Consider the following 19,565-nt stretch of genomic DNA (forward strand, 5'->3'; position numbering starts at 1 on the left):
TCAGTGTGATGCAGAGGCTGTGATTTAGAGTTTTCTCAACAGTTCAGCAGTCTGATGGCGGTGGGGAAGAAGCTGTTTCAGGATCTGCTGAACCTGAATTGAATGCAGCAAAGCCTCTTCCCAGTGAGACCATCCTGATCTCGTGAGCTTTCAAGGTTTCACTCGCAGATCAGTCTGGAGACTCTCCGTTAAAGAAAATTTGGAGCCGTTCACCAAACGAACGTCCAATCAGCGTTGGCTTTGAGGCGGGTTGAGGTGTGACGCAACGAGAAGCGCGACCGTTCAGTCTAAAGAACATGGCGGCTTCAGCCGATGAAACTAGCGTTAGCGTGGCTATCGAGCAAGTTTTATCGGAATTACAGAGTATTTCTTCACTGAAAGAAGAGCAAAACACTGCTCTGGAGGCTTTTCTCAGAGGAAAAGATGTTTTTGCTCTTCTCCCGACTGGTTTCGGCAAGTTTGATCTATCAATTGGCTTATGCCTGGCTTGTGGTTGTGTTTTCGTCGTCGCTCTGTTAGTACGTCATATGCTTCGTTGATCTGATTGCTTTATTTGGCCCGTCTATCACCAACATTCCCAAAATTACTTCAACTGAAGGTTTCCAGATGGATATGCGGAGCAAATCCATCTGGCGGAGTCAGGTTATCTTCCCAGAGGGCAGCAGGAAGAACAGTCCATGATAGGGGTGTGAGGGTTCACTGATAATGATACGGGATGAAATGTCTTTAATGGAGGGAAGCGGAGCCCCCATGATCTTCTCTGCTGTTCTCACCTTCTTCCAGTCTGAGACGCTGCAGCCTCCACACCACACAGTGCGACAGCTGGTCAGTGCATTGCAAATGATTTTCTTTCATTGATTATTGATTCAGCAAATAGAAATCTCCAGAAACTGCTTTGATGGCTTAGTGGCTTCCTGTAACAATGGTGACCATGTGTCAATAAAAACACTTTTCATAGGGATTTTTTTCTCATCCTGCCAATTACTATAATTTTAAGTTTTAATGTAAAAACATATAATTCCAATAGTTGAAATATAAAACCATCCTTTCATAATAATCCTTAAAGTTAATCAGATTTTCTACCAACCAACTTGCAGTCAACACTGACTACTGTTTAAAATGAGGAAGTTATGTCCCCTTTAAACATAACCTACCTTTTTTCAACAGCCTGGCAGTTGAAAGTTATTTATACCAGTATGTATTCAGCCTGAACATCCTATGGATGTTTCGGCTCATTATTTTGTTCATATAAGCTAAAAATCACTGCAACTAATATAATCTCATTCAAGGAACCTGTAGATATTTAGAAAACATTTAACCCTGTTTTACACATTGTAGCATTCTATTCATGGATTAAATAAATAAAATTTAAAACCATTTCTAAATCATAACATATTAAGTTTTAGTTTCGTCTAAACTTATAACTGCATTTTAGTTTACTTTTATCCTCCCCCCAATTGAAATGATTAAAATTATTTAACTTTTAATATAAACCCAGCTTGGCGCAGATTCCCCCTATTTAAAACTCCCCTATCAGACCTTGTGTCTGTTAATTTTAGTGCATGAAAGAAAACCTCATTCCCATGTGGACCCTTGTGTGTTCTTTGAGTCATTAACCGTGTGTGAGCGTGTTGTTACGTGACTGTATGTGTGTGTGTCTATGTGAGTGGATCTATATGTGGGAAACTGGTCAGGAGCCATCCCCCTACTGGTTTGGAAGAGAAAGTGTATCTTGGAGCAGTGATCCTCTCCAACATGCAAAAAAGTTCGATGTTCGGACAAGTCCATCAGGTTTCTCTCTGTTACCACAGCAGCTTTGAGCCATAAGAATCTTGGGGCCCATGTGTCCCCACACCCCCTGAAGGATAAATCTGTACCTGTGTCATCAGTAGTATCACATAGAGGTAGAAGGAAACAGAGCGTCAAAGATGTTCCTCCCTTTAAGAGCATATTTTATTGTTCATCTGCTCAGAGCACAGGAATGTACTCTGACTTGCTGCTGCATTCCCAAAACTCAGCACTACAGTTCCTGAAGGTGTTGAATTCGACCACCCCCTCTATGCAAAGTGTCCAGCTATAGTGCATTTAAAATATTCTCCAAAAAAAAGGCAGTGCTTCGATTAGAAAAAAAAACAAAGAACAAAACAAAAAAGAAAATCTGTTCCAACATCCCCAGAACCAGTCAATAGTTGTCATATCTGGACCCCTGACCAGATCCAAAAATGTGCAGGAAACATAATCTCCTCTTATATGTGCTATCTGAAATAAACTACCCTATTAAGTTTATATTCCATCTAAAGTATTGATTGCAGCTGTAGGTGAAGTAAAGTCAGGTGTTCTTATTTCTTCATGCATAAAAAGTATGGTTACCCATCCCCCAAACTGTATATAGCCCCTCAAATGCTATCTATAAATGCTGCTTACAGTAAAAAAAAAAAAGAAACTAATTTATTTTCTTTGCCTTTTCACTCACCAATATAGTTTGGTCTAGGAATTTAGGCTCAGTTAGATTTAAACTATTAAATTTAAATACTTTATTTGTATTTAAAGTTAGCCACATTTGGACTATTACACCACAGAAGCAGACCTAAAAATAAGTGGTTCATTTATCAAAATAATGATGTTTTCCTTTGAATTTGAGCAGGTAAATAAGATTATCAGTTAACGAAATTAGTAATTAAGTTGTTTATTTTAACATAACTCATCTTATTCCTTTGGTAACTTATTTTACTTATGTGCTCTAATCAAGGAAAAATACACTTTAAAGAAAATATAACCTGCTTGTATTCAAATTTTTGCAGTTCAAAGGAAAAAGTTGAAGCAAACACATCTTCTAAAAAAGAATCAACTTTAATGCAGTTTTCATTGCAGTCACACAGTGCCGTAGTAAACTCAAAACACAAACTGTTCATTCCAACAATCTATATACAAAATATTAGTTACAGACTTCAAACAACATTACTCATTCATACACATCATTTCAGCATATTATGGGAGCACATTAGGGTCAAATAAATACAACTTCAGCTTTAAGTAAGTCTGTACTTATGACACAATAAAGGGGTTATTAGTTCTGTAATTAATTGTAGCTGACGGTAGAAGAGGCTGATAGCTGCGATTCCTGACGGGACAGACATTCAGCTTTCCCCTCCTCCACAACGGGACACACGATTTTCCCGTTCTCACTTCTTCCATGCTCCTCAGAAATCCCGGAAGGGATGCTTGCGTCTTCGGTTTCAACTGGAGTCTTCTCCAACATAAGCTTTGTGGGATCTTCCTTTGGTTCAACTTTTGGTCCGATACATTCCACACACACCTGTGTGAAGAAAATCAAAAACTATAATCTGCTATTAAAGCAATACATAGATCCAAGACGCAGGCTAAAAAAAATAGCTCTGAAGATTTTTTTCTATTTTACCACATTTCTTGGTTGAATATTTAAGGTGTTTGTACGGTGGCACTGAAGTGCAAACTGCAACTACAAATCTAAAAGCGCAACTACATTAAGAAAAACAAAACTACATAAAGCAAAACGCAACTACATTAAGAAAAACACAATTACATTAACCTACCGGAAAAGGTAGGTACCAGTGGGAAACATGAGACATCGCTGATTGGACGACGGCGCCGTTTGACCCTTGAACCGGAAGTCATTCCGCCTGCCGCGGCTTTTGAAAACATGGATATTGTCGGCGCCCCAAACATAGCTGCCGTTATCCAGGAATATTTTGAATCAGGACATACGTACGAGGTGATACCGGATATGCTCAAGACTAATCACAAAATTTCAGTTAGTTTGCGTACACTGAAGACACACTTAAAAGAAGCTGGACTGTTCAGACGACGCAACTTTCGGTTCAAGGGTCAAACGGCGCCGTCGTCCAATCAGCGATGTCTCATGTTTCCCACTGGTACCTACCTTTTCCGGTAGGTTAATGTAATTGAGTTTTTCTTAATGTAGTTGCGCTTTGCTTTATGTAGTTTTGTTTTTCTTAATGTAGTTGCGCTTTTAGATTTGTAGTTGCAGTTTGCACTTCAGGGCCACCGTAGCATCATCTAAAGAAACTTTTTTCTGAGAGTTCTGACTTTAATTTATTGACTTTTTTTATTGTCAGAATTCTGACTGAATTCTGATAATAAAAAAAGTCAGAATTCTGAGATTAAAGTCAGAATTCTGAGAAAAAAGTCAGAATTCTGAGATTAAAGTCAGAATTCTGAGAAAAAAGTCAGAATTCTGAGATTAAAGTAAGAATTCTGACCTTTTCCCCCATACTATACTGAAAAAAAAAAAAAAAAAATCAGTTAACTTTTTTTTTTCAGTGGCCCTAACCCTCTTCCGTAGAAAACAGCAGAGCTGCTCTAAAAACATTTTTTTCCATCAAAAGTATTTTCAAAGTTTTATTTCTGGATTGCTTTTTTTAATCATCTCAATTTACAACATAAGTATTTTCTAAATGTCTACTACCAAAATGTATTCTTTGCTTTAAAAAAATATATTGGAACCAAATTTACTCAATGGGTTTCTTTTAATTTAAGCAAATCTGTTTTAGTTTTTTTCTTTATCGGAAATTAAAGCTTGTGCTAATACTTATCATTATAGCGAGCAAAAGAAAACAAAACTTACATTTACCATTTTTTTCCTGTTCTTTAAGCATTTCCTACCTGTTACAACAAAAAGAAAAACACGTTAAGTGGCGAATTACACATAATCTGTGTAACTATTCAGAGTGGAACTTACTTTTTAAATAGAACAGAACCCCTGCAAGTATTAAAGCTATGATGACGACGGTCAAGACAATGGGGAGTATGACATGGCTACGCTGGATCTCTGTGAGCAAAGCAGACAGAGAAACGATTACATCCCGACACACAAAGTCATCCCACAGTCATCTCGGTCATTTACATTTTATCATTTGCTGTAATTTTACTAACAAAGCATAAGAAAGATATTAAAAAATAAGTAAAAAATAAACAAAATTAGGGTTTTCCATTTCATAAAAAGATATGTATTTTTATTGTCGCCTGTCTTGTGCATGAGTAACACAAACATTGCTGCTGCTTTCACACTTGAAACCACACAGCAAACAGGTCTACGGGGCGGTCACGGAGACAGTTTCATTCTGAACAACACAGATAATTTCTAACCGCAGAAGCAGCAGATGAAGGAAAGGTAGCGGTGACTCACCGCATACGGTGTCGGTTTGGGCCGTCCCAGGTACCGTAGCGATGTATCCCTGCGGACATCTGTAAAGAGTTTCACTGAGTTAAAAGTTCCTGATTTCTGTAGTGAGTCATTAAAAATCACATGAATAAAAAACATTTTCACAACCAATGAAATTCATCATATTCCATCAACATTCAGTGTTTGTTTTTGGGATGTGATATAATGTAAAATTGAATCTCCAGTTTTTCGTACCAAATCCGAATACGTGTTTTTTGTAAAACTACGGAGCTCCTAAAGGGACATGGAGGAAAAAACAAACTTTACGAGATTCCACAATACTTTTGCGAGATCTGGCAAAAAATAAGCTTTTGCAAGATCCCGCAATATTTTCGTGAGATTTCGCAAAACGTTTTGCCATGTCCGCGAACTGAAAGTAAAACAAACACACAACAGCAGAGGTGCAAAGTGTACTGCTATGGGAGGCACGACATTATATGAATGAAGAGAGACAAGGTCAGTATGGTCAGTACGCAATCCTGAGGAGCCCCTAAAGGGACATGGAGGGAAAAAATAAAGTTTTGCGAGATCCCGCAATACTTTCGCGAGATCTCACAAAACTATTGCGGCATTTCCCAAAACTATTGCGGGATCTCGAAAAAGTTCTTTTTTTCCCCTCCATGTCCCTTTAGGGGCTCCGTATAAACTATGTTTCAAACCAAACAATAAAAAATATAACAAACTAAAAATGTGCAGCTTGTGGTATCACACAGAGAGGTAGTTTATCAGTTACAAAAATTCATCTAAGAAGAAAAAGTCACTCTGAGCTATGGAAGCTCAAGAGGTCCATTGGTGGAAAGAAATCCAGATATTTCAAAAATTTCATCTTTATAAAAAGAAAAGGTGATTAATCAATATTATCAATTGATCACCCAGCCCTAATTTGCGGTTAAACTCAATATCAATACCCAGAAAATGTTCGATAGTCGAACCATGGGGATAAAAAGATGACATTAAGGTAAACAAATATCTTTATCCACAGATTTTTTTTTTTTTTTAAATCTCAACATGCTTTCTCAACATAATTAAAAATTATCTAGTTATATATATGTGAATAAATTCAAAATAAACACGAAAAGCCCTAAGAGAGCACAGCCCTGTTTTATAACCAAAGTTAATTGCACTGAGAAACATTTTGTAAAAGCGATCTGCTCAGGGACTTTAAACATTTTTTTTTTTACCTGGGGCAAAGCCCCCCTAAATATACGGTCCCAGTGACATCCCTGCCTAAAGCGTGCTGTGTCACTCAGTCACCGAAATTCAGTCACACCCATTCCAGTTATACTGTATATTTTAGGGTTGAAACAATTAATTGGATTAATCATGATTAATAATTATTGAAATAATCCTCAAGTTATTTTGCAATAAATGAATTGTTAACTGGACTATAAAGACTGTAAAACATGCCTTTAGCTGACAGAGTGACCCACTTAGAACAACAATCATTTCAGCTAGCAATGACAAGATAGCCTCGTGAGACCATCCTGATCTCGCCAGCTTTCAAGGTTTCACTCGCTAATCAGTCTGGTGTCAGAGTCTTGGTCTGTTTGTTCCTGTTTTTCTTGGTTATCCATTTGTTGTCCTCTGCTGCCCTCTTGTGTCCTCCCTTGCTCTGTTTCTCTGTCCTGCCAGCACCTGTTGCCAATTTCCTCGTCAGCTCTCTCTTTGTCTCTGTCCCCTTTAAAAGCCCTCCCTCTTCAGTTCCTGTTTGCTGGATCCTCGTCCAATATCTCGTCTATCATCTGCCTGCCTTGTCTCGTCTCTCCCTGGCTTCTGGTTTATGTTAATCCCTGATGTCTCCTTGGTCCTGGTACGTTTGTAATTTTCAGTTGGACTCTGATTCCTGCCCCTGGATCTGTTAACCTGAATAAACAGACTTTAATTCACCTCTGCCTTCTGGTCTCTGCATTTGGATCCTCCATATAAACACCGCTTCATGACATCTGGAGACTTTCCGTTAAAGAAAATTAAGAGCAGTTCACCAAACGAACGTCCAATCAGCGTTGGCTTTGAGGCGGGTTGAGGTGTGACGCAACGAGAAGCGCGACAGTTCAGTCTAAAGAACATGGCGGCTTCAGCGATGAAACTAGCGTTGGCGTGGCTATCGAGCAAGTTTTATCGGAATTAAAGAGTATTTCTTCACTGAAAGAAGAGCAAAACACTGCTCTGGAGGCTTTTCTCAGAGGAAAAGATGTTTTTGCTCTTCTCCCGACTGGTTTTGGCAAGAGTAGCCTGGCTTGTGGTTGTGTTTTCGTCGTCGCTCTGTTAGTACATCATATGCTTCGTTGATCTGATTGTTTTATTTGGGCCGTCTATCACCAACATAGGCCAATCAGCTAACCAGTATTTGCGCCCCTTCCCAAAATTTCTTCAAAGGAAGGTTTCCAGATGGATATGCGGAGCAAATCCATCTGCCGGAGTCAGGTTAATGACAAGATGCATCTATGAACTCACCCAACTTAATAATTCATAGCTGACCTCACAACAATATTGTTAGGCTACTACCATTAGCAATGTTAGCGGAAGATGTATTTGGGCAAAGATGGCCGCTCCCAGACTCAAGTGATCGCAACAAAAGTTATTATTATTTTTTCTTTACAGATTAATGATGAATGCATTAAATCACCGCAAATGTATTCGTTTTAGGTATAGATTAAGATCCATTGATTATTCCTTGCTGACCGGACTTTTCCTTTAATAGGTCTGGAGTTTCGCTTTGAAACTTTGGGTAGCTACATGCAAGCTGGGTTACCACACTTCAATGTTGTTCTTTAAAAAGAGCTCAGCAGCTTTGAGTGGCTGTAATATGACAAAGTGGGAAAAGTTTCTGTAATGAAAACCAGCTAAACTCACCAGCTATGACATTTTTTTATGGAGTAAATGAGGAGCTAATTCATATTAAAAAACATTTGTTCAGAGTAATTTCTAAATAACTTAAAGAATGACTGGAAACTTTGGTAAAACTAAAGACTACAACTAAAACTCAATAAGTTTAAATCCTTTGTGAAACTTCAGGACTTACTCTGTGTGTTTAACACAGCCGTCATTCATGGAGGTCTCATTGGAGAATGTTCCCTCAGGGCAGCTTTGGCACTCAGTGTCATGTGTTGGGCTCCCTGAAAGAAAAGAAAATTATTTTTTAATGGTCTAAAGAGAACATAAAAGTAAAAAGAAAACGAAAGAAAGCAAATCGATGTAGAAAACAGACATCTGTGGACGCACCTTTATGCAGAACTCCCTCTCCCGGCCCACATGTTTTGTGAGGCAGACAGGAAAGGCAAGCTTTGCCCGAACAGTGGAACCCTGGTTTGCACGTGCAGTCTGTTTTCTTGTCTATTTGATGGACCGGAACCACAAAGTTTTTGTCTGAAAGGAAAACAAAGTAACACTCGTAAAAGACAATCAGCAAAAGGAAACAATTAACTAACTAAGCAAAGCTCTTACTTGGGTCACAATATGGCTGCCGTTCACATTTCGCTTTAGTGGAGTATGTGTCCAGGTATTCATCCTTACCACACGGCTCGCACTTCGGAGCATGACAGTTGTTATCTATCATTTTTTTCCCTGGAGAAAAAATGATAATGAAGCGGTTTTAAAACATGAACTGATTCTGATGTAGAGCAGAATAATCTTTTTCTTGCCATATCTGAGAAACTCCTCCCAGCATCTCCTCGACAATTTATCAGTTACCAAAAGAGCAATTAAGCCTTATTTTGAGCAGAATCTCTCCCCTCTAAACACATAATCATCAGCATAACAGTGAACTCTCAGCCACATGGGGTGTTAGCTGGAGTTTGGTTATTACTTTTAAACGCAGAATGAAAAATGCTGATATCTTAGTGGAAAACACGACCATTAAGAGCGGCAAGGGGAAGTTCTGCAACTGTGATTCCATCCATCCATCCATCCATCCATCCATCCATCCATCCATGCAAAAAAAACAGAAATGCCTTGTACGAGCCAACAGAATTTACAAAGATTCCTGGATAGGTGTCCAAATTTCCATTCAAACTTTCCCAAAAAGGACATTTTGAATTGTAAAAGCTCCCTTCAAAATTGGAAACCAAGTCCGGCTGATTGTTTTCAACTTTTTTGGAATTCCCAAAAAAAAAAAAAAAGAGCAAAAGTCTGGTTTGCTTCAAATTCATGTCTGTTCGTGGACTAACTTTGTTATTTTCTGCATTTTACACATCACATTTTTTACACTTCAAGTCCAATAGAAACGCTCGCTGTTGACCAATAAGAATGCTGGTCCTAACATCCATGCAGACTAGGGATGGAATGGTTTATGAAAACCGTCCGAACGGTTCGGTTCGACTGTCTCGGTTCGGTTCGTGCGTGTTGCGTTCGGTTCATGCGCTGCTCCTTTTTCTCATAGGCGAAGCGATTACACTCCAGAGCAGAAGGTGGCGGTACTGCGACCAAAGCCAACCACCAGTAGTAAACAAGAAGAAGAAGAAGCGAAGCAGCTTAGCCGGGTGTAGCAGAAAAAAATAAATAACAGCAACACGACCAACATGTCAGGCTAACCATAAACATATACCGAACCGAAAACCATGACCACGAAACGGTGAACCGAACCAAACCGTGGATTTTGTGAACCGTTTCACCCCTAATGCAGACCAATAGAAATGGGTCTTTACTCCTCAGTCCAGAGGAACGCCTGCAGCCCAGAAGTGAACAGAATGAAATGAAAGAAGTTAAGAAAGAATGCAATTCGTAAAACTGATTCTGAGAAAGAGAAATTTGAAAAATGTAAGTTTAAAGGGTTCATAGAATGATTCTATAGGGTATTTGGTCCTTAAGGCCTCTGGATACGGTGTGTAACAATGATTGGGCTGAAAATGGCATATTTGCTGTTCTATGAGCCCAAATGCAAGCCTGGTTAAAAGCCCTAGAATTAAACGACAGGTTTTCTTCCTTTTATGGTATGATCATGGATATTTATATTTTGCGCTGATTGGTTGGTTTACAACGAGCGAAGCTGCTAGCAACAAGCACTCACTCACTGAAACATCAAATTGTTGATATGGTAGGGTGACCAGATGTCCTCTTTTCCAGGACATGTCCTACTTTTCATACCTAACAAAAAAATGTCCGGGGGGGGGATTTCAAAATTTTCCTTAATTTTAGTCGACTACAGTGCAGCAGAAAAGAGCCGTGAGCTCCGGGGCTGGTCTGGGAACTTTGACGGACGGGGGGAGGGAGCCATGGGGGGACGGAGCAACCGAACCCGATCCGGTGACGGTAGCCTGGGTTTGGATTTCGCCCGTTTTATGGTGGAAGTTTAGAATTGTGAGATTTGCAGAGAAAGCATGTGTTGATGGTACAGAAGAAGATAAGGGCCACTGAAAAAAAAAAAAGTTAACTGATTTTTTAATTTTATTTCAGTTTAACATGGGAAAAAAGTCAGAATTCTGACTTCAATCTCAGAATTCTGACTTTTTTTTATTGTCAGAATTCTGTCAGAATTCTGAGATTAAAGTCAGAATTCTGAAAAAAAAGTCAGAATTCTGAGATTAAAGTCAGAATTGTGACTTTTTTCCCATACTATACTGAAATAAAATTAAAAAACTTAACTTTTTTCTTTTTTTAAGTGGCCCTTATCCTCTTCTGTACGATGGGGTTTGAACTTCATTCTACGTCCATTTTTTTGGCTGCTCAGTGGCACAGTGGGTAGCACTGCTGCCTTGCAGCAAGAAGGTTCTCGGTTCGATTCCTGGCCTGGGGTCTTTCTGCATGGAGTTTACATGTTCTCCCTAAGCATGTGTGGGTTCTCTCTGGGTACTCCAGCAGTCCACAAACATGATTGTTAGGTTAACTGACTTCTCCTTAGGTGTGAATGGACACTCTGTTTTGTATTCCTTGACCCCTTTAAATAATTTACGTTAGAAGAAATACAATATGAGAAAAGACGAAACTTTCCAAATACTTTTTTGATGAATACAGTTTTTCTTTTTCAAAGTTTCATTTCTGTTTTTTTTTTTCCCATTTACAAAGCTTGCCCGTCGGTTGCAACAAAAACGGAACAAAATACCCTCCGTATGTTAATGGTAATTCTAGTACAGTTCAGATTGTTTCACTCAGAGGAACTCTGCTCAGCCACCTCATCCTAAACATATCAACTTTTATGATTCTTCCTCTTAAAATAATCAGAATCCAGAATCAATACCCAAACCTGGAGAATATGGATTGATCCACAAGCCAGGAAAGTGAAAGGGAAGAATTCCAGGAAAAAATAAGTGAAAGCAAAAGTTAAGGGTCCTCTCCCTCCCTTCTTTCTCTTCATCTACAGCATTTGTTTAATTGCCTCCTACTTATTCACACACCTGGTTCGCACATCTGGCAGCACTGAGCACCTTTCTCATACTGGGTGAGGGTGTCACATAAATGCTCTGCAGCTCCCACCACCTGCAAAGCAGAAAAAAAAAAACAATATATCAATGAAGCCCACGCTAGTTATTTACACGCGTGTCCTCATGTGATCTCTGGCGCAGTTTCTGTCAGAGCTTCACTTCCTCAGAAGGATCTTTTCTGTGCAGATTGGAAAGTCCCAGAAATTCAGCATGCGTGGAGCTCCAGGCGCGGCAGGTGGAGGTGGTTTCTCCTGTTTTTCATCTTATTATCAACGTTATTTTACGTTTTGGGTTTCAAGTATCGAAAGTGAAAGTATGAAAAAAAAGGACGGGCTCTAATGCGCCTTAAACATATAAAGGTAATTCTTTACATTTCAAGTTCAGTTATAATAGCCTGTAAATCTCATTTTATATACATATGATACTGGAAAAAAATATATATATGATGTTTTTCATTTAGGTTAAAGGCTGCCCTCTTTTTTTTTTGCTTTTTATCTACGCAAATAAATAAATAATGGATCCAATAATGGACTCACCATCAGAGCGCTCAGTAAGAGCAGCAGGGATCGGAACATGTTGACGGAAACAGACGCGGTCCTGACAGACGCTCCTGCTGCAGACAGACGCTCCCAGACGCTCCTACTGATCTACGATCAGCAATGTTCTGCGAAAGTCTTTTCTGTATGAGTGGGGAGGAGTTGAAACTAGTCCACGTGACTCTCTGATTTCTTGACCATTTCCTGTAAAAGCGACCCCAGCATGACGGGGTTTTTCCCTCCTCACATCCTAGTTTATTCTCACTATGACATCAACCATAACATGGATTTACTGGATCCCAGTGTGACGTAAACACTATGATCAAATTGTTTATGTAATCCTCTCATATGCTTCTATGTCCAGCTTTACTCCATCACTGTACGTTATTTATTTTTATTTATAATTACTATTTTTGTTCAAACCCCTGGCGAGGCGTTGGAAATTGTACTTATATCTTCTTGTAGTACAAAAATTCTCTAATAAAGCTAAAAAAAAAAAAAAAAAAAAATCCGAATGTGACGTCATCCTTCCCTTTTTTCCCCCCTATGTGTGAAAATATGTTATTTGAGGATTTAAATAACTGAAATCCGCCTAAAACCCGTCTGAAGCTGGTTTTAGTTTGTCTAAAAGTCTTTAATCGTGTAATAGAGCGCAGTTTGTCTCTAAACATTTCGCTTCTTTTCTCTCCTTCAAAAAAATGCAACTTGTCCTGACATGTCTGCTTCCTGTTTGGATGAGATTTTCAAACTGTATCATGTTTTCTACACTGCAATACAACATTATAGTGTTTGAAATATATCTTTTTAAATGCACCAAAACGTCACAGAAAGTCTAAAGTGTCTAACTCGTTGCACTTGCAGCCAGATTTAAAAAAATAAGCTTTAAAGTTACTTTACAGTTAATTTATGGATAATAAAGGAACCTTAAAGTGTTTACAACGATATAATCATTATTTATCAGAAATAAAGATGTCTTATGTTATTTTGTCTGAACTTAACTGTGTAAGGATGAAGGGATTCCCCAAAAACTTTTTATTAGGGGGGGTTTCCCAGCTATAGCTGCTGTGAAGGATTCCCCATCAGTTCCTGATACAAGCTTTCTAAAATGCACTTCTGTAATTAACCGGATCATTTCAACAAGCCCAGTTAAGGTCTGCCTTTTCTTTTAGTTCGAGGGAAATGCAGAGGGAATAACTTTTTAAGCACAAGCAAAAATAATCAGGGCTGTATGGAAGTTTCCAGTTTCTGTCCTCTTGTTGCTTGTGAAAAATGAAGTCATTACTGTAGCTGAAAAAATACAATTAAAGTATTGTTTTATTTAAATTTGTGCATTACAAATTCAAGCAAACTGAATGGTTCCTTATAAGCTATTAGCCAATAAATAGAAGCAAGAAAAACATGCTAAACTATAGTGTTTAAGGACAATTGGTATGATGTGTTTTTAACTTAACATTTGCTGTCAGTAAAATAATAATAAAAAAAAAGTCTTATAGGACAAATTAATTAGGATAGAATTTAGAAATTTGATGAATAACCTTGTAGGGAACGCTTAACAAATTAACCTGCATCAGAGATAAACCTCCTTTAAAACAAGGGCATTTAAAATGTGCAATATGTATGGAAGGTCATTTCTGACATAATTAAATACAAAGATAAATATTCAACAAAAAAAATACTAATATGTACAATTAAACATAAAAAAATACAGGAAATACTTAAATATGTCATGTTTGGTTTCAGGTTCCTAACACACATGCAGAACACTCAGACAGGGAAAAAGTTCAAAGGTTTATTAAATAATTAGTACAATAAACAGGTCAGGGGGTTATCAGATCCAGGACTGGTTACGAGTGGGTTCACTGCAGAGGGGGACAGAGGAGTTAGCAGATGTCCAGGTAATTTGCAGGATGTGAAGGTGCAGGTCTGTACCTGTTCTGGAGTTTGAGCAGAGCGGCAGAGGGGGGGAACCAGGAGGGTCCAGAGGCTGTCGGCAGGCTAAGGGCTTGGTTAGAGGCAGAGCTTGGTTTAAGTGCTTGCAGATCACCAGGTTTGAGTTTCCCTTCCAGATTCTTCAGAGAGCAGGCAGGCAGATTTCCAACAGAGAAACTCTTCAGGGTTTCAGACAGGTTCAACCTGGGAAGCAGAGAAGACAAAACAGATCAGGTTCTGGTTTTCAGGGAGTCAAAGATTCAGACAGGCAGGTTGGCTCAGGCTTGCTAACCATATCAGGCAAACACTCTGGCACCGGGATGATGTCCTCTGCCTCCTATTATACAGATCCCCTGATGAGCAGATGAGCAACAGGTGGAAGCAATTGAGCACAAGCCCTCAGGAAGGGATCCTTGGCGCCCTCTGGTGGGCAAGCCTCAGGATCCCAACAAAATATAGACAACAATAAATTAGTAAAATAAAATATAAATATGTAACTCTGTTAACTGGCTCATTCATTTATTATGATTTATTTAAATTTAATGTTAGATTTTAATAAACCCATCACCTCTTTGTAGGGTTTGATATTTTTGTATGTTTTTTTATTTTTTTTAACCAATTTTATTTTTTCATAACTAATTATTTTTCTATGTATTTATTACTATGTATGCCTTATAATGCAAAGGAGAAGGGGGGCTCATAAGGGATAACCTCTGGCTGTTGGTCTAGATACTAGCAGCGCAGCCACAGTCACAACCAAGATGGCTACCGTCTATCAGTGAGCTAAGCTGAGGTATTTAGCTAATTTATTCGAAAACAATGCTTTAATTCCTGACTTTATTTGCCGTGTGTGCGCTCTTGCCAAAATGGATGCTGCAACAAATACTGACTTATAACAGGGTTAAAAAAAATAAAAAGAAAGTGTAAAACACACAAAGCTATTAAAAAAATACAAACAAATGTATTTATAAAAAAATAAGTAATCGATAAATAAAAAGGCTGCGCATTTTTAATAATAATACATAAATGGGTTAATCATCCTAAAGATGAAAAAATTAAATAAATTAATTAAAATATGGAGTGAGTTTTGTTCCCTTTTGTTGCAAGTAAAGAAAAACTTTGTTTAAAAGAGGTTTGGAGAGTATATTTTTCTTTTATTTCTAAACGTACTGTTCATGTTTAATTTTCTTAAATGTATATATATATATATATACATATATATATAGTAAAGCAAGCCACAAGGCCAGAGTAAGAGTTTGCATGCATGTTTGTGATATAATGTATCAAATTTGCACGTACAAAATGTTTAAAATGCGCAGTGAAAAAGGTTTACATGCATGTGTTTTAAACAAAGCTGTGCTGCATTTTAGCAGAATTCTGGCTTCATACTTTTGCTCTAATTCTCCAGTGCTGCAAGTTTGGTTGGGGGCCACAGCATTCCTGAGGATTGCTCCACCACAGCTGGGTTTTCTGAGCCTAAACGGGGTTTGTTGTTCTGACTATAATATGCTGCTAAGTTAATTTCTGGAATGGGTTGAATTTTAGAATTTCACATCCACATGTTGCTTCAGTATGTAACAGAAAATTGACCCAACATTTGGCTAACTAATCAGTCACACACAGAGAATTTAATTTAAAAAATAATGATGCACAACATCTTAGCATTATTCATTAATGTTTAACAATCAATAAATAAATTATTAAGTTTCTGTCCAAAATAGGAAAAATAAAATGCTAATGTAAAGTGTAATAATAACATTGATTGCAGGCAGGGGCGGATTTAGGAAATTTGAGGCCCTAGGCAAAGACATGCATAGGGCCCTCTGAATTGAAAAGACAACACATAAAACAGACCCGTTATACAGATACAGAATTTTATCTTAAATTTTATTATTTATAAATAAGCGCTTTAAAAAAAAAAAGTGATAGAGGGGTCTGAAAAGTTGCTAAATAAAGCGACAAAAGCGCATAGGGCAAAGCTGGCAACAGTACTCTTGGCACCGTTTGTTTTCAGATGCTTTGCTGCTTTGCTGCACTTGCCCAGAAAATGGACTGATCCAATGTGGTGGACACTAAGGGGTTGTTGGGGGGGGACTTACTATTACAAGCATTCTAATGGCATATTAGAGACAGGATTTGCATCAAAAACATAATTAATGTGCACAAATGAGTAATACCTGAATTAACCATACATGTAAAAGGAGGTTTATGGGGCCCCCACGAACTTGGGGCCCTAGGCAGCTGCCTAGTTTTGCCTAATGGTAAATCCGCCCCTGATTGCAGGAATATTTTCCTCTAAACTTGACTAAAATGTCTTCATTTTATCTAGAGTCGTTGACCTCTGCAGCCCCTTCAAAGTTTCCATGAATTCCTGTCTGCTTCTCTCCTCCCTCTTCCTGATTGGCTGGATGGGCGTGTCAATCAAACAGTTTATGGTTTATAGTTTAAAAGACGGCTTTTTACTTTCTGCAGCCTGATCAATGACCTGCAAACTAATATGCTTTATTTATGTCTGAAACTGATCCTACTTGAACTGTAGTAATTATAATATAACTTTATTTTCAAAATGCTTTCAAACAAAGCGCTTAAGAGCATGTGACAGAAAATAATCAAATAAAAAAACCCCAAAAAGGAAAATAAGTCTGCCGAATGTGAAGAGGGAGATTGATCTATAAAGGTAAGGGAAGGAATAAACACTGCCTATAGATTTACTCCTATCTTTAAATTGAGTTCCCACTGAATTTGTTTTTAAAGATTGACGTTAACCCTACATAGAGGGCAGCTAAGGAGCGCTGGGAGGTGAAGTCAGGCGAAGGAAAGGTTTTCTAGGGAGGTGAAAGGTGTGTTTTTGCCAATAACAGCTACGCTGGATCTGCAAAGGTCTCCTGCTATGTGAATTGCTGTCGCTCAGCAGATGAAAAAGCAGGTGAAAAGCACCTGGAATTGAATATTTTTTCACTGGTTTCCAGTTTTATGCAAACGCAACATTAGGAACTTTAAGAAAAATGGTGCACTGAGATCAAATGCACAGGGCGCAGTGGCGTAGCTAGACTTTTCTGTAAGAGTGGCAAGGGTAAGAAGCCACCAGGTCATTTAGGGCCTTTTAGGTGAGTAGCATTAGCAGATAGATTTCAAAATCAGCTTCAAAGTAACTCAGCCACCAGTGAAGAATGTAGTAACTGTGACAAAAAGTTCATATTTTCCTATTGTGATCATGATACAAGCAGCTGTGTTTTTGAACCATCTGCAGGACTCTAAAACTGAAAGGGTCAATGTGCAAAGAAGCAAATGCATGGGTAACAAAGTCTGCATTTATGAAAGATAAACACTCCCTTTTTCCATTTCATCTTTTTACTTAAACAGGGACCGTACACAATAGGCATTAACCTCAGAACGGAGAGCTGCATTACAATAGGTTATAACACATTTATTAATTTCCCTCTCTAGTTCCCGAGCAGGCTCATGTTAGAAAAAAAACATGTCGCACATTTCTCACAAGAGCATAATATTGTAACATATACATCCATTCACAATGACACTATCTTGGACATTCATTTTCAATTAAGGGAACATTTCTGACTTGAAAGAAGTGATTTTCCAACATCATTTGAAAAAGTGTGAACATTTAAACAGGTGGTGAGTTATGTTGGTCCCATATTCTACTCTGTAACGGCAACACATGGCAATGCTGAGTTTCTTAAAGCTGTCTTTAGGTACACTTCACATGCCCTGAGCAGCTGGCTGAGCAACACTTATTAGAATATGCTTTGCAAATAAATGACAATGATGAAATAAGTGAAATTTCTTGTCATGACATACACTAGTCAAAAAAAATGAAAGGAACACTTTGTAATCAGAGTATAGCATCAAGTTAATAAACTTCTAGGATATTGATTTGGTCAGGTAAGTAGCAGAGGGCGTTGTTAATCAGTTTCAGCTGCTTTGGTGTTAATGAAATTAGCAACAGGTGCACTAGAGGGACAACAACGAGACAACCATCAAAACAGGAATGGTTTTACAGGTGGAGGCCACTGACATTTTTCCCCCCTCCTCATCTTTTCTGACTCTTTTTCACCAGTTTTCCATTTGGCTAGGGTCACTGTCACTACTGTTAGCATGAGGTGCTACCTGGACCCTACAGAGGTTGCACAGGCGGTCCAACTCCTCCAGGATGGCTCATCAATACGTGCCATTGCCATAAAGGTTTGCTGTGTCTCCCAGCACAACCTCAAGAGCATGGAGGAGATTCCAGGAGACAAGCAGTTACTCCAGGAGAGCTGGACAGGGCCGTAGAAGGTCTACAACCCATTAGCAGGACAGGTATCTGCTCCTCTGAGCAAGGAGAAGCAGGAGGAGCACTGCCAGAGCCCTACAAAATGAGGTCACTGGTGTGAATGTCTCTGACCAAACAATCAGAAACAGACTTCACGAGGATGGCCTGAGGGCCTGCCCAATGAAGGCCAAGCGGCTGCAAATAAATGGAAAATAGCAAGAGGCCGAGCACACACCCCTGGGGGACCTGGTCTCATTTGACCCGTCCATGTGAAGTGATTGCCTTACACCAACTTCAAGGCCTGGTCATGCCCCTTCCAAATAATAATAAACTCACAGTTTGGATAACGTTTGATCTCATGTCATGCTTTACTGCATACTGACCATGTTTGAAGCTGTTGGCCTTAGGAGTAGTTTGTGAAATTTCCGTATGAATAGAAAGGAAAAATGGCAAAAAGTCCTATGTCTCTTTCTTATGTTTATATTTGATCACTGCTGCACTTTAAGATATGTCCTGAGAACTGTACAATACGAAATTTATTTTCTATACACCCTATGTGTACAAAATGACAATAAAGGTTGTCTAAGTCTAAAAAAAAAACTTTTGACCCAAAATGAACGACTTCCTGTGGTTTTTAGGATATACCTCCAGGAGACTTTTTTATGATTTAGGGAGATCTATTTCTGCACCAAATGTGAAATCTCCATGGTTTCCCACGTCTTACTATAGAACAGATCTACCACGGCCATATTAAATTCCTTTAAAATACATACATTTTTGTCTGGAGAACATTTTCTGTAAAAATTGGTTGTTATTGTTATGGGACTTCTTGCCCCACAGCACTGTTTTTTTCCATCTGTTTTGTTTTTCTTGGCCTCACACAGATTATTTTTCTAAAGCTTACACTTTTGGATCTTCCAGAAGGTTATGATCTCAGCCATAGCAGGTATTATTGCAGGTACAAAGTTTCAAAACTAGTAAATAAATCCTCAAGGTTATGTAGTTATTTAATATTGAATATTTGACAGATCATTACCGAAATTAATGCTGACATTATTTAGAAAGATAAAAAAGGAAACACCATAACACCATAACAATATAACGAGTTTGTTATGCAAGTCAAGACATGTTAGCTGAAAGTTCTCCAACTTCTGTCTGTAGGTGTGGCTGGACCAGTAGAGAAGCTCTCATCTGAAAAAAACCTGTAACCTGAGCTGAAAGAGGGCGGTACTAAAAAAGAGTGGTAGAAA

The 19,565-nt window shown here is 38.5% G+C and overlaps 1 protein-coding gene across 1 annotated transcript; it reads right to left on the reverse strand.

Annotated features, from left to right (window-relative positions):
* Positions 1–2,834: 2,834 nt before the first annotated feature.
* cd40 (CD40 molecule, TNF receptor superfamily member 5) lies at positions 2,835–11,651 on the reverse strand. The gene is made up of 8 exons (XM_038309205.1): positions 11,551–11,651; positions 8,666–8,785; positions 8,444–8,587; positions 8,244–8,337; positions 5,186–5,244; positions 4,739–4,828; positions 4,631–4,662; positions 2,835–3,316 (listed from the first exon to the last, which is right to left on the reverse strand). Exons 1-8 carry the CDS (start codon positions 11,561–11,563, stop codon positions 3,080–3,082), a joined length of 789 nt encoding a protein of 262 aa, XP_038165133.1. The 5' UTR covers positions 11,564–11,651; the 3' UTR covers positions 2,835–3,079.
* Positions 11,652–19,565: the final 7,914 nt, after the last annotated feature.

The sequence above is a fragment of the Cyprinodon tularosa genome, unplaced genomic scaffold (assembly GCF_016077235.1).
Source record: "Cyprinodon tularosa strain WSP-4 unplaced genomic scaffold, ASM1607723v1 ctg66, whole genome shotgun sequence".
In the NCBI taxonomy this organism is placed as follows: Eukaryota; Metazoa; Chordata; class Actinopteri; order Cyprinodontiformes; family Cyprinodontidae; genus Cyprinodon; species Cyprinodon tularosa.

Coding starts and splice junctions, on each gene's coding strand:
- cd40 (XM_038309205.1), bottom strand. Junction 5,245..8,243: donor GGCTGTGTTAAACACACAGA/GTAAGTCCTGAA, acceptor AACTCTTTACAG/ATGTCCGCAGGGATACATCG. Junction 3,317..4,630: donor TAAAGAACAGGAAAAAAATG/GTAAATGTAAGT, acceptor TTCTTCACACAG/GTGTGTGTGGAATGTATCGG.